This window comes from Lissotriton helveticus, chromosome 12, assembly GCF_964261635.1.
Source record: "Lissotriton helveticus chromosome 12, aLisHel1.1, whole genome shotgun sequence".
Taxonomy (NCBI): Eukaryota; Metazoa; Chordata; class Amphibia; order Caudata; family Salamandridae; genus Lissotriton; species Lissotriton helveticus.
This window is the reverse complement of record NC_136073.1, coordinates 754,990,092-755,010,926: the sequence shown is the minus strand read 5'-3', so window position 1 is coordinate 755,010,926 and position 20,835 is coordinate 754,990,092. Positions and strand designations below refer to the sequence as shown.

At 40.6% G+C, this 20,835-nt stretch overlaps 1 protein-coding gene across 2 annotated transcripts in view; it reads left to right on the top strand.

Annotated features, from left to right (window-relative positions):
• The window catches only part of RAB25 (RAB25, member RAS oncogene family), a 60,002-nt gene extending 44,449 nt beyond the window's left edge, over positions 1 to 15,553 (top strand). For both annotated transcript variants that reach the window (XM_078670199.1, XM_078670198.1), the window contains exons 3-5: positions 6,025 to 6,221; positions 8,903 to 8,983; positions 14,019 to 15,553. In XM_078670199.1, coding sequence (XP_078526325.1) covers positions 6,025 to 6,221; positions 8,903 to 8,983; positions 14,019 to 14,158 — 418 coding nt within the window. In that variant the 3' untranslated portion in view covers positions 14,159 to 15,553. The remainder of the gene's footprint in view (positions 1 to 6,024; positions 6,222 to 8,902; positions 8,984 to 14,018) is intronic.
• The last annotated feature ends 5,282 nt before the right edge of the window (positions 15,554 to 20,835 follow it).

Below are 20,835 nucleotides of genomic sequence, written 5' to 3'. Positions count from 1 at the left end.
AACACAATATATAAAACAATCAAGATCTAAAATCCATAATTCATACATATGTAAACAGGTTTCGAACAGAATAGTCCTTGTTTTGCGTCATAGAAGTCAGGCTAGGGAATTAATCTCCTTCTCTTTAGGGCTGATAAGTAAAATGAAGCCAAGCAAAAACATACAAGGGTATCTGGTAATAACTGGAGGCAATATAGGGCTGGGCAACATTGTCTAAAATGTAATTTTTGCATAAGCGGGAGAATATTTCTATTTCTTTCCTTAGTATACAGCTTGCAAAAAAGTACAAAATGCAAGTCATTCTGGAAAGATCGCAAATCACAAGGACAGATAGGGAGAGCATCAATCGAGTACGTTTTAGACAGATAACCTAGCATAAGAGAAATATATTTTAAGCGGAATCTCAGTAGTATGTATCTATGTTGGAGGTTCGTAACAAATGTCAGATAGGAGCTTGAGATATTAGTTATAATAGGTGCTATGTGGTGTTGTCTCACTGTGCTGAGATTAAAGTTACTCATATCTCTTCTTAGCAAAATGGTCTAATAGACGAACCTTCAGTTCTTTTTTGATTATTAACATACATAACTTAGGAAACGTATAAGTTGAGTGAGCCAATAGCCTGTAGGTTGGTCTCAATATAATTTAACCATTTTATGTTGCCTACACCCTCTGTCAAATTTGGTGTAAGTCTGTTAAGCAGTTTGGAAAAACACATTTTTGTACCCACCCTTATTCTTGGACCTTGCTTGACAGATCGTCCTGAAACTTTCCATGCTCACACTTGTCATAAAGTTGCACTTCTTTTGCAAAGTTTTGTTGATATTCGTCTAACGGGGCAGAAGTTATTAGAAACACAAAAAATGCATTTCCAATAGGAACATGATCCCAACTATAACTACCCAGTAGCGACCGCCACTGGGTAAACTATATATATAACATATTTATTTTAAAAAATTGTGTGAAACCCCGTAAAGCCTCCCATTTTTTAAATTAGCTTTACCATCCCATACACCTACCCATACCACCTTATACCCGTGCCCACCCCTAACCCTAAAAACACGCTTATCACCGGAAACCCATACCCACCCTAAAAACACCCTTACCACCCTATACGGCTACTGATCCATAAATCTCAAAAACACCCTTACCACCCAATACCCTTATCCACCCTTAAACCCTAAAAACACCCTTAACACCCAATACCCGTACCCATCCCTAACCCTGAAATATAAATTGCGTGGTAAAAGCATTACATTATATGCCCGCGTTGTAAAGGCTGTTTCCCTCTTGGACATTCTTGCAAGCACAAATGCCACAGTTAACACTAAAGTTGGAATGAAACTAACCAACTGCCTTCTGCTGTTGAGGCGGTTGTTTTTTTTGTAGAAAACTTGGCAGACATACTGCTAACAACAGCTCCAAGTCTCAAATAGCCTCAGATTAAAGAACCCGTCCAAGCTCAGGTGAACCCAGGAAAAAAAAGTCTCCCTTAACCAAAGTAGTGAGCCTGACTAATCCAAGCAACACTCCATCACTGGCCTTCCATTTATGCCTAAACTAGGAGAAAACTATACAGCAGCTTAATTAACAAATACTTCTCTGAGAGTAAACTGCTAATTGATCCCTACACCAGTTTCAGAGACGCCATAACACCAAAACTGCTACTGTCGTAGATGATGCGCTCTATTTATAAGATAAAAGTGAGTCTGACTTTGCAGCTATCCGCTTCATTCGACATTGTAGAGCAAAACATTCTCCTCAATATCCTACAGAAAAGACGACAATGAAGATTCTGTGCTGAAATGATTCTCATTTGCGATACACAAAGATGGGAATACACATACGCAGCCTCCGCTGTTGACAGTTCTCTTATCCCATAAGTATCCTTTCTTACCCCACTGTTACTTGATGCAACTTTATGGAGCCTTTGAACAATCTCCTAAATGACACAGACTTAGGCCACCACCAATACACTGATGACACTTGGCTCCACCTTAAGATAAACTTATTTGAGCAAGGCTTTCTTACTAAATGTCTTGATCAAAATAAATGGAGTGTCTCAAGTCAACCTTAGTCTAAAACGTCTTGCTAATATCTTAATAACATGATGGTATCACAGCAGCAAACCATCTTGCTTCCTTTACTCCACTAGGAAGTATGCTGTCTTTCTTGAACAAAGCCAAGTCCGTGGGATTCATGTAAGATAAGACACTCTGCCTGCTCAAATACTTCTAAAATATGGTCAAAGATGCCCAACGTCAACTGACGATCTGAAAAAAATGCAATCTTTTTGTCCCCATACATGAATTAAACATGTTGTACAAGCCCTGGTTCTTAACAGAATTGACTATGGCAATACTCACCTAGTTGGATTTCATAAATCCAAACTAGCACTCTTAAAAATAGTGACCCATGTGTGTAGTGTGACTGGTGCCAACAGCAAGGGTCATATCTTCTCAATGCCTTTCTCCTGAGCAGCCAAAAACGATGTAACTTTTTTCTACTGTCCCTACGGAAAGTAACTACTATCAACATTTTCAAATATGAGTTTAATAATGAGATTGCTTTAAAGAATATATTTTTCTTTCTGCCATGATTAATATACATGATTTTGCATATGATACATGTCATTTGATAAATCAGTGGTGCTTATTTTGAACACTGCATATTTGTGTTCACCTGTATTTAGACTAACTTCTTAATAGCTTCTGCTACTAGACACATTGATTGTTGCTCTGTACATTTGTTTTGCACTGATATGTGTTTAGGTGCTCTTCCTGTGCTTTTCTTGTACTACTGACATGTTACCTGTTTTTGGAATCTCTTAATAGCTCAAAAAATGCATGGTCTCATTTTTCTGATCGGCCATTAGTGCGTGTCACATTCCAGTGAATGTAAATTTCTTTTTCACTGTAATGCATTGTTATGGTTTTTTCGATTTTAACATTTCTCTTCAGTACAGCACTTTGATGCTCTTGCCTCCTGGTATATGCTTTAGAAAGTCATGTACATAAACAACGAATGAAGCTGTTGAGGAGATCGAGGAGGAACAGGATGCGAGGAGAGAAAAGTTTAAATTCAGCAGTCACTATTAGTCGAGGGTGCTGGAACATTTGAGAGAGAACCTTTACTTTTCTTTGCCCTCAATGTCTGGTGGAAAAAAGTCCTTACATCAGTAAAAGCAAACTTCCTTGTGGTTCTTTACGACTGAATATGGAAAAAGTAATTTGCCACTGTCATAGGAAGTATTATAAAGCAAGTGTCTGAAAGGCAGAAAGAACATAATTCAATTTCAACAGTCCAGGGAATGTCTTTGGCATAGTGATTCTGATCTGAAGACTGTGATGAGAAAGGTTTTTGAACATTGTTTATAAGGAGTCTTAATATTTCTTCTTACAGCCCTTGCTTTCCTCTGCTTAACATGCCGTTATTTATTCCCACTGCTAATATTTGGCTTGGGTAATGGACAAGAGGTTGTACCATTCTTATATGCTGCTCACAGAAAGAGGTGGAACATTTAAGGACCTCCAGAAAAAATAATTTGACAGGGCAAGCCTGGTTACCTGTCTCAAATGGTAGTGTAATATGTCACTGAAGTTAAGATCTGTGATAAGGAAGAGTAGGACCATGTCTGACGAAGTATATGACCAGCGAGTAGTTACAGGGGTTTTAGTGCTCTGAAGCACGGCTATGGTTCACTAAGGAAAGAAATCCGGTTTATAAATTAGTCTCAGCAACTATGGTAAAATCTCTGGTCTCAAAAATAGATGTAGTTGTACGAGGTCCAACCACTTTCTTGCGAATGTTACAGAAACATATTGTGGTTTCTTTCCAGATTCATCTATGAAACTTTGAGACTTAATTCAAATCATCAGTGTACAAATGTTCCTACATAACATGTTGGTCACAAATGAAATCAAATTTATAGAAAGGTAATCTAGCAATAAGCAGACTTTCTGCTATGGTTGCCATCAGGCTTGTTTTGAATTGGTTTCCTCGTTCCGGTTGTCTGCTTTACGCATAGGAGATGCTTTGCAGAAGAAGAGAGGGAAAGGGAAGACACAGCTTGCTAAGAATTTCTGTTTGTGGTGGAATGGTGGAACATCAGTTTACGGATCACTGGGAAAAGAATCATGAGGAAGTACAGAATTTGTTTAACAAGGCAAGCAGAGGGTGAAAGTGTTCAATATTTCTGTACGTCATTGATGCTCTTGAAGCAATGTAATTACCATTTCACTGTAAAAATGGCCACTTTGACATTATTGAAACATTGAAGCAAACAGTCTAATTAATTCACAATTATCTGGAGAGTTTTCTGACCCTCTCCTCAGCTGCCTATGCAAAAGATCCGCCTGATATATTTACAAACCTCCTTTGATCAAATAGCAATTAAATGAAGACGTCTGATGAGCCTCCGAGACCAAATGTCACTAATAATGTTGTTAGCAGAAGTAGCAGCAGGTGTGCTTTTTTTGTCATTTTTTTATAAATCACATCTGGATGTTGCATCAACCTACACACCTTCAGAAATTGACTTAAAATTCACCAGCTTTGAAAGTACATATCCCAAATACATTGTTTTATGTATTTTGTTTATAAGTTCCAGGGCATCTTCTGCATCTACAATGAAGTCTTTGATCTCAGAATTATTTTCCTACAAGTCACTGGCAATATATAAAACCTTTGAAAGTGTTGGGCAAATAACAGGTCTGATGCAGCAACACCCAACTCCCTTAGACACCTTCAATCATTTCTTCCTCTCCTTTTATGCCACTTTCTATGTACGATTCAGAGTAGATCAGTAAACCAATCTTGTGAGTCTTAAATGTTATTCTGATTTGCAAAATGGAGAAGTACACAGCAAAAAAGCCATTTTGCTATTGAAAATCTTGTGATTTGGGGTATTATAGCTTATGGAATCACAAAAAGGCTGCGTACCTCTGGCACGTACTACTTTCAGGCGCCGGGATAAATATTACCATTCATCTGCAATTGAGAAAATAATAATAAGACTTATAGCTAAAATTATAATAAAAACATCTAATGTTGTAATTGTTCTTGCTTAATTGCACAGAATAATCTCAGAGTTACTTGAATTTACAGCAAATTACTTGCCAATCAATTCTAGATACCTTCACAAAGAGATAGCAAAATAAAAAAAACAATGATAAAACACAAATATAGCTCTTTAGAATGTAAATCATACCCTACAAGCATGCCCGATGCTGATGCTTGCTTATGACCTGGGATACCCCACTGATGAAGCCCACATAGTCGGACCATGATGCTCATTATAGCCTCTCTTCCCTGATTTAATTAGCCTATTTTATATTTTAAGGTCACCCAAGGATTTGTCTCAGAGCACACTAATAACATGCAAAGGGGGCTGTCATAATTGGGGCATTTTCTAAATCTATGATTTCCAAGCTTAGAGCATTAAGAGCAGCTTGATTCTCCCACAGCTAATCTTACATTATCCAGAGAATCCAAAACTTTGCTTTGATCCAGTATATTCATCAATGTCTCTGACATCAATAGCACTATATAAACCACACTCTGTCTAATTGTTCTATGCTTTTTAGTGGTTGTCAGCACTGTTTCTTTCACCCGCTAGTCCTGCTTTTGTGCATGCATATCTTCATATAGAGCGATATTACAAATCCTATTTGTAAAACTGTATTATTCGGGTACTAAAAGACAAAATTAAATAGTCCAGCCCTGTTCTTATTGCTACTGATCACGTTTCAATATAAATGTTTTCATTAAACTCCTTGATTATACCTTATCCCAATAACAAATGCAGGAAAATAAGATGTTCCTGCAAACCGTAAATATAGCAATTCCCAAAGTTGCTTTAAAATGTTTGCAGTTAAGGTATTTATGAAGTTATAGAGACACACAGGCTTAAGAGCAAGTTAACATTTTTAGAACTGTATTTTGTTCCGCTAATAATAAAACCTTACTTTTATTTCATTGTCCTCTTTCTCCCATTAACTCTTTAATCAACTTTTTCTCCGCTAGATATTACCGAGGGGCTGTCGGTGCTTTGTTAGTTTTCGACATCACGAAACACCAGACCTATGACTGCATAGAACGCTGGTTGAAGGAGCTTTATGATCATGCGGATGCCAACATCGTCGTGATGCTGGTGGGCAATAAGACAGATCTGACCGATAGTGCTCGAGAGGTGCCCTCTGAAGAAGCCAAGATGTATGCAGGTAGGACCTCCCTGCACGTACCATGGAGGTTTGGGTGTGCTCCCATGGTGGTTTAGGAATGTTAGGAGGACAGATTAAAGGAGATGCAGAGAGGCCTTCATCATCCATACCTCTTAAGCTTGTACTTCTTTTGACACCTTTTATTTATAAAGCAGTTCATACCGCGATGCACATGACCAAGGTCTTCAGGTAGGCATAGCGGCCAGAACACAGTGAAAGCACCACACATTTTACCAACATTGAAAGGAAGAAGGTGTAAGTGACCTTCGGTTGGAGGCTCAAACTCTGCTTTGAGATAAACTGACTGGCTTCCACCCCTCCTTGCCACTTACAGCTGGGGCCTACTCCGGCCTTAAGTCTAGAGTCACATATGTAATATTAAGTTATGCAATGCAGATGTAACGTATTATCAAATACAATTTATTTTTTGCATTTTCTTTTCAGGAGTGCATGTAAATATTCATGGGGAAATATATGTTAATTGGTGCTATGGTTGTGCCTAAAGCTAAAAGTCTCTGAAATCCGCCAGTTATAGTCACCACCTCCCAAATAATGCCATCCAAATGCATGTTTATTTGCATTAGATTTTGACCGTGGGGGCATTATGACTCTGGTGTTATTTGAAAGTGGCAAATTTAAGAGGTTTTACTTGTAACCATAACATTCCTGACACCTACCTTTTTGTCACTGAATTTGCAATGTGTAGACTGATGTAAGTGTGCAATTCCTACAGCAGTGTTCTGTGTAAAATGTAGAGGCCCTTTGAATGTAAAATTATAGTAACCTAGAAAGTCCTCACGCTTTTTTTGCTAGTCCTTTCAAGTTCTAGGTCTTAGAAGACCTTTAACCTTTGTATCAATGCCAAGATGGCTGTCTGTGTGGCCGATATTTGGAGTTCAGTCTTAATTTGCTTTGTTGAACGATGTTGTGTGGTGTGTTGTTGTGAACCTAGTATTAACCAACAATATTTTTTATCCGTGCCATTTTCAGTGTGTGGTATGTTCAGACTAGGGTGTTTTGGAACATGCTTTGAGAATAGATGTGTGCTACTGTGAGAACAGAGAAATCCAACTCAATGGCATATCTGTGCTTTGTTGGGCGTGTGGTGTATAATTAGTAGTGAATGGTGTTAAGAGAATGGAGATCCCCAACTCAGCAGCATATATGTGTTCATGAGGAGGCTTTGTTCAATTAGTGAGTTGCTCACCAGTAACTTTCTCAATTGACATCTAGACGGGGGAAAAGAAGGTCTTTCAGAAATTAAGATAATGAAGAGCAGTGTCCATTAAAAATCAGGGTAGTATTGTCACTCAGAAATCATGGATCCAGCCAAGTTTCCTATATAAATTGTAACAGGTGCAGTATGGCATCTAGGAGGTAAGACGGAAAGTAATGTGTCATTAAGCAATAAAAACAGAATGTAGACGAATCTCTTCAAAATCTGGTAGTTTTTAGGTTGTTTGTACAGCACTTAATGCCACCTGTAAGCACTCGAGAAGAGAGAGGAAAAGATGAATCAGAAGAAATTGAAAGAGGGAGAGGTAGGAACAAAGTTATAAATTTACATTCAGTGAAGCATACATGACAGTGCAACTCTATGGTAAAAGTTTACTTATTCTGAAGGAGAAATAAAATCCCAAATATAACACAACTGTTGAACAATGTTCAGTCCCATAGAAAGAATGTGTTTTCTTCCTGGAAGAACATTTTATTATGAGAATTTTTCCACACCATCGGTTTATGCCAGTGAAGTAGCAGAACCAGACGGACCATTTACCACAATGACCTAATGGAATCTATTGCGGCTATGCGCATGACCAAACATCAAGGTTGGCAACTGCTCCTCCTGTAGCAAAGGCATTGTTTGACTCGCTTGATTGTGTAACTATCACCAGCAGTTCTTAATTCATAAACAAGTAAGTGGAGGGGCCAAAGGATTTCCTTAGGAACCTTCCACGGGCCCTGCTAAATACCAAGGCTGCTAAATCCCAAGGCTGGCTACTCATAATTCCACCTCAAGGCTCTTTACCCCACTACTATATACTTCCTCTATCTTTATCTGACTCTGTAATGGTCTCTTTCCTCCCTGTTTTCTCCCTTTGTTGCTGTTTTCCTTTCTTCCCTTCCTCATTCCTTCTTCCTTTTCAGCTGCCTTGTCTATTTCGTGTTCAAAAATCTGGTGATGAAAATTAAGTCCTCTTCCCCAAAAATGAGTTCCAGTACCCACAATCGGCAACCACCGGCACAAGTCATCAGATGTCATGTCCTCTGTGATGCTCCCATTGGTATGACATTTCTAACCTATTTTAACAAATCAGAACACTTCATCAAAGAGACATTCATTCACTTCAGTGAGATCCACATACTAAACTTATTGCACCTTAGAATAACATGCTTACGTTGTTGTAATGGAAGGATCTGTAATATCTCTAAAACCAATTTAATACTGCAGAGATCAGTTCAATACTGTCTTGATTTCAATAACACAATACAAAATTGTGGTGTGGATACTACATGTAAAGCAAGTAGTCAAGCCTGTTCATATTAGCTTCAATCACGAAATACAGATGCACCAGTGATTTTGTATGAAATGTAAAATATTAATATTGTAGTCAGCATTGTGTACCTCAGATGTAATCTCAGATGTGTACCTCATTCCTAATTATACGTTCTCATTTCAGACAATAATGGATTGTTGTTCATTGAAACATCCGCCCTGGACTCCACCAATGTCGAGCTGGCGTTTGAAACAATACTTACAGGTACAGATAACAAGCACCTTTGTGTTATAAAAATTTATCTTAAAGCAAGTTTAAAGGTGCTGCAGCACAGCTAAGCAAGTGTCTAGAATTATTTGATCAATTTGATTGACTTGCTTCAATACATGCTGCCAGATGTCACTTATGAAACTGACTCTATACGCATGTCCTCCAAATAAATAAATGTTGCTGCCTCAAAGCTGCGTTATCAAGTGGAAGATTCAGTTGACTGAATTTTATGGATAGTATCCAAATTGATCAATTGTACTTGATGCGTTACATTTGAGCTCAACACATTCTCTTAGCTGACTTTATGCTTTCTTACTGATTGTATGTCAGCTACATAATTTGCCGATTTGAAGATCATTGGTTGAACTAAAAGAATTTGGAACCAAAAGACTACAAATTAAGACGAAAAAACAAATTGAACTCCCAGTGTTTTTATTGCCATTTCAAATTTTGGTCAATGCATACAGGTAACTGGCAATTGCCAGAGCACTATATAACCATCACTGAAAAATAAGTCCGCTAGTAAAATATTGTTGTACGTACGTGTGTGTGTGTGTGTGGTCTCATTCACACGATTTACATCAACATAAATGGTACATTTAATTCCCTTGGCCCCATTGCGATGTAGCCACTGGGTGCATGTATCAAACTTTTTTCATAAGTGGTTGCTAAGGAATGTCCGCGTTGGATACCTGACCAGAAAAACCAAATGAGAACCAAAACATCAAACAAACTTTAACAAGCTTGAACTTCCCAATTGCCACAACTTATTATGTAATCTAGTTTCTTGTTTCCTTGCCAATGTGAGGCATTGGGTGATGTTGCCACTGAGCCCTTCCAAAATAACTCCTTGTTCAGGTGTGTGATGTAGTGATTCTGGTGCTCTGATTAGGAGTACTTGTCCATACTAAGTATGTCAAGGGAGGGAGTCACACCAGTGAACCGCGACTATAAGGGGATTGCAGCTTCAGGGCAGGTGTTAATCAGATTTTTCCTACATTTCTTTGAGATAACTGTCCCAGGATGTGAACTGTCCCCTGCCTTCCACTTCTGTTAATAGGGCCTATTATACCACCACCTCTGCTATTGCCCACTTCAAGATGTCTAGCCACCAGTCCCGAAATGAGGGTGCCATTGCTGCTTTCCAGGCCATAGCGATGCATCTTTTTGTGAGAATGAGATTTAAGTCTTTGAAGGCACACACTTGCTTTGTTTAGTTTGGATGAGCACTACCATGGGGCTTGTGCTGGAGTCTTTTGGCAGAAACCGTCCAATCACCTCTATCACGTCATGTCTATGATATGTTGCACATTTATCAATCAAGATGTACCTCAATAGCACTTTATGGTGCGGGGGTATGGGACCATTATCACCATGAAGATTTGCAAACAGAGGAAAACAGGTTTCTTAAAAAGTTACTCTGTTTACCCACTTCTGCTTCTTCTGATTTAATTCATAGCGAAGTGGGGCTTAATTACCTGACGGATCTAATTGAGTCAAGACCACTGTTTGCATGGAGATCTATATGGTTGAAGGAAGAAACTATATTTAACAGAAGTATTATTAAAGACTGCCTTCAATTAGACAACTGCTTAAAGATCCCTTGGCTTAAATATATAGTATTGACATTTAAAGATCTATTTAATATAAATATTATGGAAAACCCCAATGGAGCAATTGATATTCCCAAAATTGAAATGAAAAATATGTTTTTGAGGAAGAGAAAATATGAACGCCAAAAAATTAACGGGCATTTAACAACCAGTAAGTTCTATAACTCATATCTGGAAATTGAGGGATTCCAACAATATTTAGGCCTGGTAACTAGATCATCACATCGATTTGTTCTCACTAGAATGAGACTAGGCATCGTCCATCATCTGGTAGCATTTCCTTGTGTAAAAAAAGTATCCCGCTTCCCCTTGCCCATGTGATGGACTCACAAAACAGAGCACTTTGCACTTTCTCCTTATATGCAACTTGTATTTGCACCTCCGTATTGCCTTCCTTAAACCCTTGTTTAAAAAATTTTGCTCTTTAATTACGAATGCTGCTATGAGTCTGTTGTTTACATTGCGAGAGCCAGATATCTGGGTTTTTTCTGAGACATATATTTTACGATCAATTGATGTTAGGAAAAGTATGCTGTTTTAAATTGTTTTTATAGTCATGATTGATTACCATTAACTAAATGAAATGTATAGGTTTTTAACACTGTTTTATATGTGCTTTTATGGTTGTTTCACTATAACCGAATAAAGCTTATTGAATTGAATTGATGTCTAGCCACCAGTCCCAAAACGAGGGTGCCATTGCTGCTTTCAGGCCATAGCGATGCATCTTTTTGTGAGAATGAGATTTAAGTCTATGAAGGCGCACACTTGCTTTGTTTAGTTTGGATGAGCACTACCATGGGGCTTGTGCTGGAGTCTTTTGGCCGAAACTGTCCAATCACCTCTATCACGTCATGTGCCACTGTGTCCCAGAAGAGAAATACCACGGACAGTGGCATACCATGTGGAGAAAGTATGCCTCAGTCTCAGTACATCTGGGGCGGGTCGTAGCCATCCCAGGGTACATTCGACCTATCCGTTTTGGGGTCAGATACTCGTGGTGTATGTAATTAAATTGTGTGTAGTGAAACCTAGAGTTTTAGGATAAGGATATCTACTTAACTGATCTGAGGCAGTGTAGCCCTGCGGTGTCGCTAAGTTCCTCTCTCAATCCCTGTTACCACCAAGCTCTCAGTTTGCCAAATTCGGGTTATTGGCTATAGCAGTGCCGAGTGGACACGTGACCGCTTTTCTGCAGGTACCATGTGTCAATGCCACCTCCAGGGGTCAACAGGTTCGGCATCGCCGCTCTGCCTGGGCACCAACTGGACCGCCGCTGCATTAAGTAGGAACTTACCAGGACCTAGTCCAAATGTCTCTTGTAAGTTGTCAAAGGACCATAGCTTTTGATCCTTGTACATATCCTCCCAACTTAGTGTGTCTGCCTCGGTCCGGGAACGCATATCATACATCCTGGACAATGTGCACACCTTGGCAGTGACAAAAAGGAAGGGCAGGAGCAAAAGGAGGATCGTGTTGTGTCTTGTTTATGTATCTCTGCCAGCACTATCGTGCGACCCTCAATAAAACGTTATCAGATTGCATTGCTCTGCTCCTGGCCTTCAACAATTCATGCAGTGGAATGTTCCACATCACTGGTCTCAAGTTTTCACCAACTATCTTCTTGGCCATTGGAGCTGGGCTACTGCACAGTTTCACACGTATTTAGATGTCCCTAATCCACACTCTGACTATGGACTGTGGTCAAGGGAGACTGCAGCTCTCTGAAGAATTGTTTCTTCAATATACCAAGTAATGCTGAGAAGAAATATAACAACTTCTGTAGGATCGTCATCTTAGAAATAACTATCCTACCAATTGTGGATAGCGGGGGTGCATTCCAGAATGAAATTGAAATCCTAAAGGAAGTAAATGCCATTCCAAGGTTACCATCCACCAGGTAGTGTTCCTCATGATATAGCTAACTCCTAAGTATCCCATGGTTTTGAGTGTGAGATGTAGGTTTATACTTGGAAGGTTCAGGTGTTGCTGCACCGCATATTTGGTCAGTGTGAACAGCTGGTATGGATGCATCATCATCAATCCCAGAGCGTAGCGCTTGCAAAACATCTCTCAGGTTTGTCAATGTATTTTCTGCTTACAATGAAATGATGTGGTAGTCGTCATTGATGGCAATGTCCCACTTGGGACTATGCAGTTCAACTGCACAAGTGAGCGGTTCAATGACCACTGCATAAAGTACCAGGACAAATGGGCAACCTTGTCTCTGGTGCCTCTGTTGATGGTGATTGGTTTGGATGTTTCCCGTCTGGTGTGAACACAGGCTCTCACGTGATATATATAGTAATTGTATCCAGCCCATTAGTTCTTTACCTAGGCATAATTGATGCAACACTGCCATCAGGAGGGTCCGACTCAACGAGTCAAAGGCCTTCTCCATTTAGATGGAGATCGCCCAGTGATCTACCGCTCATCGCTTGGGAACCTCAGATTCTTAAAGCTTTAAGCTCTAAATACAAAAACATTTTTAAATTGCTGTTGCCACTTACATTACCCCTCTAATATAATATCTCTCCCTCAGTAGACAGAAATCCTTCTGCAGCCTAGGACTCTCTTCCTCTTTGCACACTACTCTCAGATCCTCAATTGACGAGGATTTGTAAGGCGTTGATTGTAAAACAGCTGTCACAGTGGACCCAGAGCCAATATTGAGCTCTGTGGCTGCCGTCCTCTTTCAGACATCGATATTCTGCACAGAAGTCTCATGGGGCTTCATAGAGGTTTGTAGCCCTTGGCTGGAGTATTAAGAAAAAGCTAATAAGATTACAGGAGTATGCAAAATTTATTTCATTCACAAAAACTCATCTCATGTATGAAAAGGCAAAACATGATGTTCCTTAGTTTAGGCGTCATCTAGACTACCTCGATGGGATTGTAGTGTTACCACTAAACAAGATATCCACTTTCTCCACACCCAGATATCCAACCACTTGAAGGTTGTGTTATTATACACCACATGTGACACACATTCCCAGTCTTCATCTCCACTCCAAAATTAAACCATATTTCTCAAACCAATATGTACAATCAGTCTCCCGTCCCCAAGATTGGTGCCAAAAGTATACTTGGCCTCAAAATTGGGAGGAGTTGCCTCTTGGTGCCTCCTGTTTTAGTGTGACACACTGCTTCTAAACTTCAGAACCTGTCCAGATCAATCTACAGAAAACAGCTCTTAACACATATATTGTAACATCCCTGACCATCCCACGTACATTGTCAATCAGCCAAATAAACTAAAGGGGATTCCGTTTGCAGCACACAAGACTATCTGATCAAGATACTAGGGGCAACATGGTGTCATGAAGAATATTGATGACAATATCTTTTGCCTCAAGCAAGATTCGGACATTCCTGAACTTTGTTATGTTAAAGTCGTCCTGTATTTTCTCTTACAGACATCTACAAGAAAGTGTCGAAGAATAAATCCAGCTTGATCCCTAAAGATAATTCAGTGTCACTCAATCAAGAAGCTTCACCAAGCGGCGCCGGGTCTCAGAACCCAGACGAAAAGAAGTCATGCTGTAGGAACATATGAAAGTCCATCGATGGGCCAGGGATCCATAAAGAAGCCAATAACTGGATTCCGAGCACTGGACTCCCTCATGGGGGGACAGCATGTGGGGAAGGTTAGGGATGTGGGGAGCAAAGTGTTTGTTACAAATTCTATATGTAACCTAAAAAGCAATGCAGAGAATTCCTTCTTAGCAAACGTCCTTAATTTCTAAGTGTCATAAAAGTGAGACCATTTTCGTCTTACCATGAAGGTTGTTCTGCAGCTGATTTAACGCACATGCTTGGGCTCTAGGCTGGCTACTTCACCATGCCCCAGTTTGCCGTCCACTGACTTCGAATGAACATTGCACAGACCTGCTGCATCATGGTTTCTAAAATGTCACCATTTTGGAATCCCATCTCCAGGAGAGGCCTCTAAGTGAAAAAGATTTTAACTTTGATCGGTGGACATCATCCGGTGCTCTGTGCTTGCTTTCCAAAGTGGAGACTACAGCTGGTAAAATGTGACACACTGACAAAATGTACAATTAATGATCACAAGAAATATATTTTTGGATGTAGGTGTGGTTGGCAAAGTGTTTATCTCTCCCCTTCACTGCACCTCACCTTTGTACACGCCCCCTTTCCCTAACTTATGATGCCACTGCATGGTTGAGGTTCACATGTCAGGCGGGCGAGTTATATGCATCCTATTACTTTTGAAATATGGCTGTAACAAAATACATAATTTTATAAAATAAATGAAATCCTTATCAAAATGTTGCAGTTTGTTCTTCCCAATCAAATATGATTTGTGAGAGACTGTTTGTGGTTTCGCTTCTGAGTTCTCATCTCTGATGCTACCTGAGGGTTCTCATTAAAACTATACAGGAAATCTGTCTTTTGGGTTTGACAGCTCCTCCGAACCATGTATTTCTCAACTGTGCTAAGTTCTTTGTAGATAGGCAAGTTGCAGCAGGTGGGAGTGCGGATTAAGTCAGAAAGAAGTTTTACAAAAATTGACTGAAATAAAGTTCAATTTTCGACTTCTTTTACAGTTTGTCAGTATTTGTATAGTAAAGAGTGGGCATGAAGCTGTCGATATTTTCAGATATTTTCAGACATAGATAAAAAAAAGTACAGTACTCTAGTAATACAGCCCATACTCCAATGGGCCTGCACAAGTTTCACAATTAACCCTTGATCTCCTGTTGTAAATATTTTAACAACGATATTTTTGTAATACTGACCAATATAAAATTGTTGAGTTTAAATCGCTTTACTACCTAAACATATAACTACTTTTATTACTGTAGTCAATTTCAGCAGTTGTCCCCAAAGATCTTTTTGACATGTACACAAAAAACTTAATAGATATTGATTTTGCTTGCTCCTGAAATGTTACAATAACTTCAAACATATCAAAATTAAATAAAAACAAGCATTTACAATGCAACGGTCTCGCCTTTGCAAAAGTTAGAGCTATTGGCATTGTAAATGACAAAATGTTTGTTTATGTGTTGGTTTTTAAAACAGATAAATAAATGGCATTGTCATTTGCAATGTCAATATCTCAAACACATGTAAATAACCAAGAGGCAAAATAAACATACATATGTTCCCTAGTAATTGACGTATAACATGCGATAATATAACATTATGAGACATAACAAAGAGTCCAGTTCTATTAAACAACATCAGAAAGCACTATAACAAATGACACACCATCATAGCACATAACATCACAGCAGCATACAAAATAGTATAGCATGGCACAACAGGGTGACATTATAACAACACAACTGAACACATGTTAATAGACGGCAAAAACAAAACCATTGCATTCTAAATCAAAGCATAACATGTTGACATTATAAATGCTTGTTTGACGATATCAGGTGGGGTTTTGAGTATTATCATGACATCATTCACCCAATAGCCCGTTTAACCAACACCACTTAATATTAACTTTGTAAGGATTCAAGGATGAGTCAACACAAAATGAATCAAACCTGCTAGAGAAGTAGCTGCATTAAGCAACTGAGCTACCTTAGTGGGAGTAAAATACCTCTTCAGCCGTCAACTCTAACACCAGGCCTATTAGAAGAGATGGTGTGTGCCCGAGGAAAATATTGTATACATCTCTGAACCAATCTAAAGTGGACACTCCGCAGTTTAGGTGCCCTATCAATTGTTAATGTTTCATAATAAATCCATAATCATATTTATTACAGCGCTAAAGGCAATAGGTTGAGTGAAGAACTTAAGACGGAAATGCAAAGGTCATTATAGAAAGATAATAGAGAACCAGTAGGTGCACTGATGGTTGAAAATATTTAAAGATGCCCCAATGTTACCAATTCGAAGTGAAAAGTGCAGGTGTGTAAGCGAAAGTCTGACCCTCTCTCCCACATGCACATACTCTAAACATTCACGTATGTCGGAGCAGCAGTGGACTAAACAAGCACTCCTTGCTTTACTCTGGCACCTGCATTTCCACCGCGCTGTCTACCATTAGTAGGAGCCTCGAGGCGCTTTCTCAATCTGGCTGCCTTTTCATGTGATGGGCGTTTACACGGCCGGTTGTACCTGGTTGTGTGCCTCTAACGGTAGTTGCTCTTTAATGCAGAAGTAAATTGAGTCCAATCCTATAAAAGAACTTTGGCACCATTAAATGTGCGCCTGAAAAATGCCCAGGCACAAACGGCAATCTTTTTTTCAACAATCGATACATTTCTGGAGAAAAAAATCAAAACTTTTTTCTATTATTCACCTGAATGCCACAACCATGTGGAGCACGTGAGAGTGTGCACGTGTGTGCGCGCATGTGTGTGTCCACGTATGTGCTCCTGTGCCACTGGGAATATGCGCAAATCGCTTTCCGTAATGCCACCTCTCGTAAAACATGCTGTAGTGGCATTAACTGCTTTACTCGCTGCAGAAATGTAACGCTCAATTGATTATAAGTCTTGTACTGATTGCGAGATCGCGTCCGTCCGTATCTTGGCGGCCATCGAATCTCTTTGCACGCGCGTCATGTTTATAGCAGTGCAACCAGGGGCACGCGGTCGTGTGATCTACATGTGAGACTGATGTGCAGCACAGATCCAGCCATTGGGGGCGCAGCGCGCCACCGGCCCGGGCCACAGTCAAGCCCCCATGCTCTTCTCTGTAACCAAGTGTGCAAATTGGACAAATGGGGCCTTTTGAGGTCTAATTGAGCGTGAGAGAAGGAGCTGCCCCCGTTAATGAGGTCTGAGAGAGCTCCCTTTTCATGCCTTCAAGAAGACCCCCTTCCATCCCTATAAAATCACCAATCACGTGACATCGCAGAATCTATCGTGACAGGCGCGCCGAACCCGGTATCAGGAATGTTAATTAGTGCGGCGATTGTTTCTCTCCATTGACTCCCCACGGGGGCTGTCTTTGAAGGCACGGGGGGCTTCGCAGGTAGTGCACACAGGGGCACCGCGTCGCCTCTGAGTGCGGCTGCACGAACCAGGTGAACGCACCCCGTGCAAGAGCCGTGTGACCTATTACAAAGGAGATACATTAATTGCAGGGTTATGGTTTTGGGGCCAGGCGGGAATCCGTTAGACAGCTCCTGTCCCTGCCTCGTTGACACATCTGTGCGGTGTTCGGCCCGCGCAAGACACTAGTAGGACACCGCAAGTGTGACGCAACAGTTGTGCCCACTGAACACCTCAAGACCGTTACACCCCTTACTTCTGGCTATGGTGCACATAAAATGCTTCACACGTGACTCGGTGTACACTATAGCAAGTCACATCTTCACGTGTTGCACATGAGAACAGATCAGGTGTGTCAGTGTTGAACTATGTGGCGCCTTACATATGTCTACAAGTGTGGCATACTCGAACAGCTCTAACATCAGAAGTGTTACACACACAAGAACAGCTCAACTCTGCCTTTAGCGCCACCTAGAACGCCCGCTTCTGATAGTGTGCACACTAGTGCACATCACGTCTTTTACACTGAAATAGCTCACATCTGCCACTGGTGCACACCGGGCCATCTCACATTTTGAACGAGCTGCACAACTGCTACCGCCCATCTCTGCCTTGATGCAGGTGATAACGGCTCAACTCCATTTGTGTTTACACTGGGAGCGACGTAAGTCTGGTCTTGCAAACAGACTACAACACCTCATGTTTACTCGTGGTGTAGATAGGGTAGCATTAAAATACATCATACCCGCCCATGGTGTGTAAAAGAAAACTTCACGTCCACCTGGGATGAACACCTCAACAGCTCACGTCTACCCGTCGTGCTCTCTAGAGCTCCGCACACCTACCTGCCGTGCACTCAGCAGCAGCTCGCATCATCCCTGGTGCACGTCAGAGCACCGTAAATCTACGCCGTAATATCGCCGTAAATATAGCGTCTAATCTACAACCCGCTGCCCTTCGCAGCACTGGGAAGCCCAGCCGTGGATGGACAGAACGAAGGGGGCCGCTTTCTGCTTAATGCTCGGTCAGGGAGGGGCCCGGCTCGTTTTGGGCTGGAGGGCAGTGACACACAGGCCTCTCACCGAGTGTCTGGAGTGGAGTTTTGAGATTTTCAGTGTGGATACAAAATGGGGAAATTCCTGAACCGCACACAACGCCCCGGGGAAGGGTGCAATGTACGCCAGGATTACTCCCCCCCCCCCCCCCCGATAGTGCGGGCTGATGTCTGTAGTCACTCTGCTTCTACTTCCGGTTTGGCCGGCAATGCTTCCGGGTCGCCGCAGGCAGCGCGGCGGCCCGCCCTGCACGGGGAAGGGAGGCAGCTTTCGAGGAGGACAGCACCTGGCCGCGAGCGCGTTCTCGTGCGCGTGACCTTCACAAATCGCCGCGCGCGGCCAGTGCTGTCCTCCTGGGAAGCTGAGCCGTTAACAATAAGGTCTCTGGCGAGAGCGAGCTTCGCTCGCTTCTAGCCGAGACCTAAAAATAGATCAAGTGGCTCCTTTTGTTATTATATTCTATACCTAGGTAAGAACAGTCAAATCACTCGGCGTCCTTGAATTAAATTAAATTAATTGTAATGACTTACATTATGCTGATAGCTGCCATGTTGATTGTTGCAGTGTTAGTTAAGAATGGGCTTCTCTTATGCACAGATGACTTAAAATGGAAAATAAAACCTATTATTTTTGCCTGACTTTTGTAAGTCCTTAAGTACTGGATTTTTGATGTTTGGGTTGCCATCCCTGTAATGGTCACTCCCCCTGAAGTGCTACCGTGTAGCAGATAGAACTCTATCCCGTTGTAATTGGTGCAGCCTTGATTTTCTTTTATCGCGCACCTACAGCAGCGCTGTATTACTAAAGAAATCATATTGCTCGGATCATATTGCTCACTTGTTAGAACTTTGGTATTTTATTTGAAATAACAATTCTCAGCTTCAAATTCTGTGGCTAAGAAGGGGATCCAGACCAACAACACAAGTTGGCCATTGAAACCGTCTAAGAAACTCTGGGACACTTACCTGCACGTTTTTTGCATTTTATAAATGATTAGTTTTATGTGTTACTTTTCTTACTTAGAACCACTTAAATCAATTTGCCAATAAAACAGCACACACATTTACATGCAAATTGGTAGTAATCAATGCAAGCTTAATTAACGTTGAATGAATGTGGCTCCTTCAAATCACCAGCTTGATTAATTATCTTGCCACCAAACTCTGCCTCCAAATAATAAAATGCAATATATGGTCTGCGCATTCACGCATACATGGGACATACATTTTAAGCAGGATTCATAATCAAATCATTGCACGGCAGTGTTGCAATGGATACAAAGTCAAACATTGAAAAGGTTTATTTCAAAGGCCACACATAGAAATAAAATGGGAGTAGATCTTAATGCATGGCGAAGCAGTGAAGCGCTCTCTGTTAAGTTGTGTTAAATCAAGCAGTGCACTTTACCACAATATAGTTTAAAGAAAATGGGTGGAACAATATTATTATATGAATATGACCAGGTACATATTGACAGAGAGCAAGTATTTCAAAGTCGCCAAATTATAATTATCATCTCAAAGTAGAGGGGTCAGATCAAAGACAACCATATAAAGCAATAATGTCATGTGTGGTAGAGTATAATGTCATGTGTGGTACCACAATATCGTTTTAAATGAAGTGTGGTAAATTGTGGCCAGTAGGGTTGACTTCCTGCCGCAGCTAACATTATATATAAATATAAGCAGACACTAAGGGCACTTGCGCCAAAAGATGTAACTTAAAAGAATGTATTCAAATTGAATTACTGAAGCATGAAACCCGTGTATCCCTCCTCGGTGGAAGTACTCAGAAATGTGAGAAGCGATCACCCCAAAATGTGCTCCATGTTTAATCTTTTACAAAAAAGGGGGAGTGTGGCCCATTCGGACATGAGTGGGGTACGGGCCCATATACTTTATAAAAAACAAAGGAACCCACACTCAAAATCTTTCACACCATCCTGGTTCGGGATGAAGAAGATAAACAAAACTTAATATGTTTATCTCGGCAATTAGTTATGCCGTTTTATTCAACAATTCTATCAACAATAGAAAACAATTTGCGTCAAGAGAAGTATCAATGTCTTGAACTTACTGACCAAAAACGTACAACTGAGCAACCAAATCAAAAAATTACGTGAATGCACAAACATGTGAAGAAACATACATATAAATTGAAGATTCAAATCAAAGACTGCATAATTGCGCAAAAAT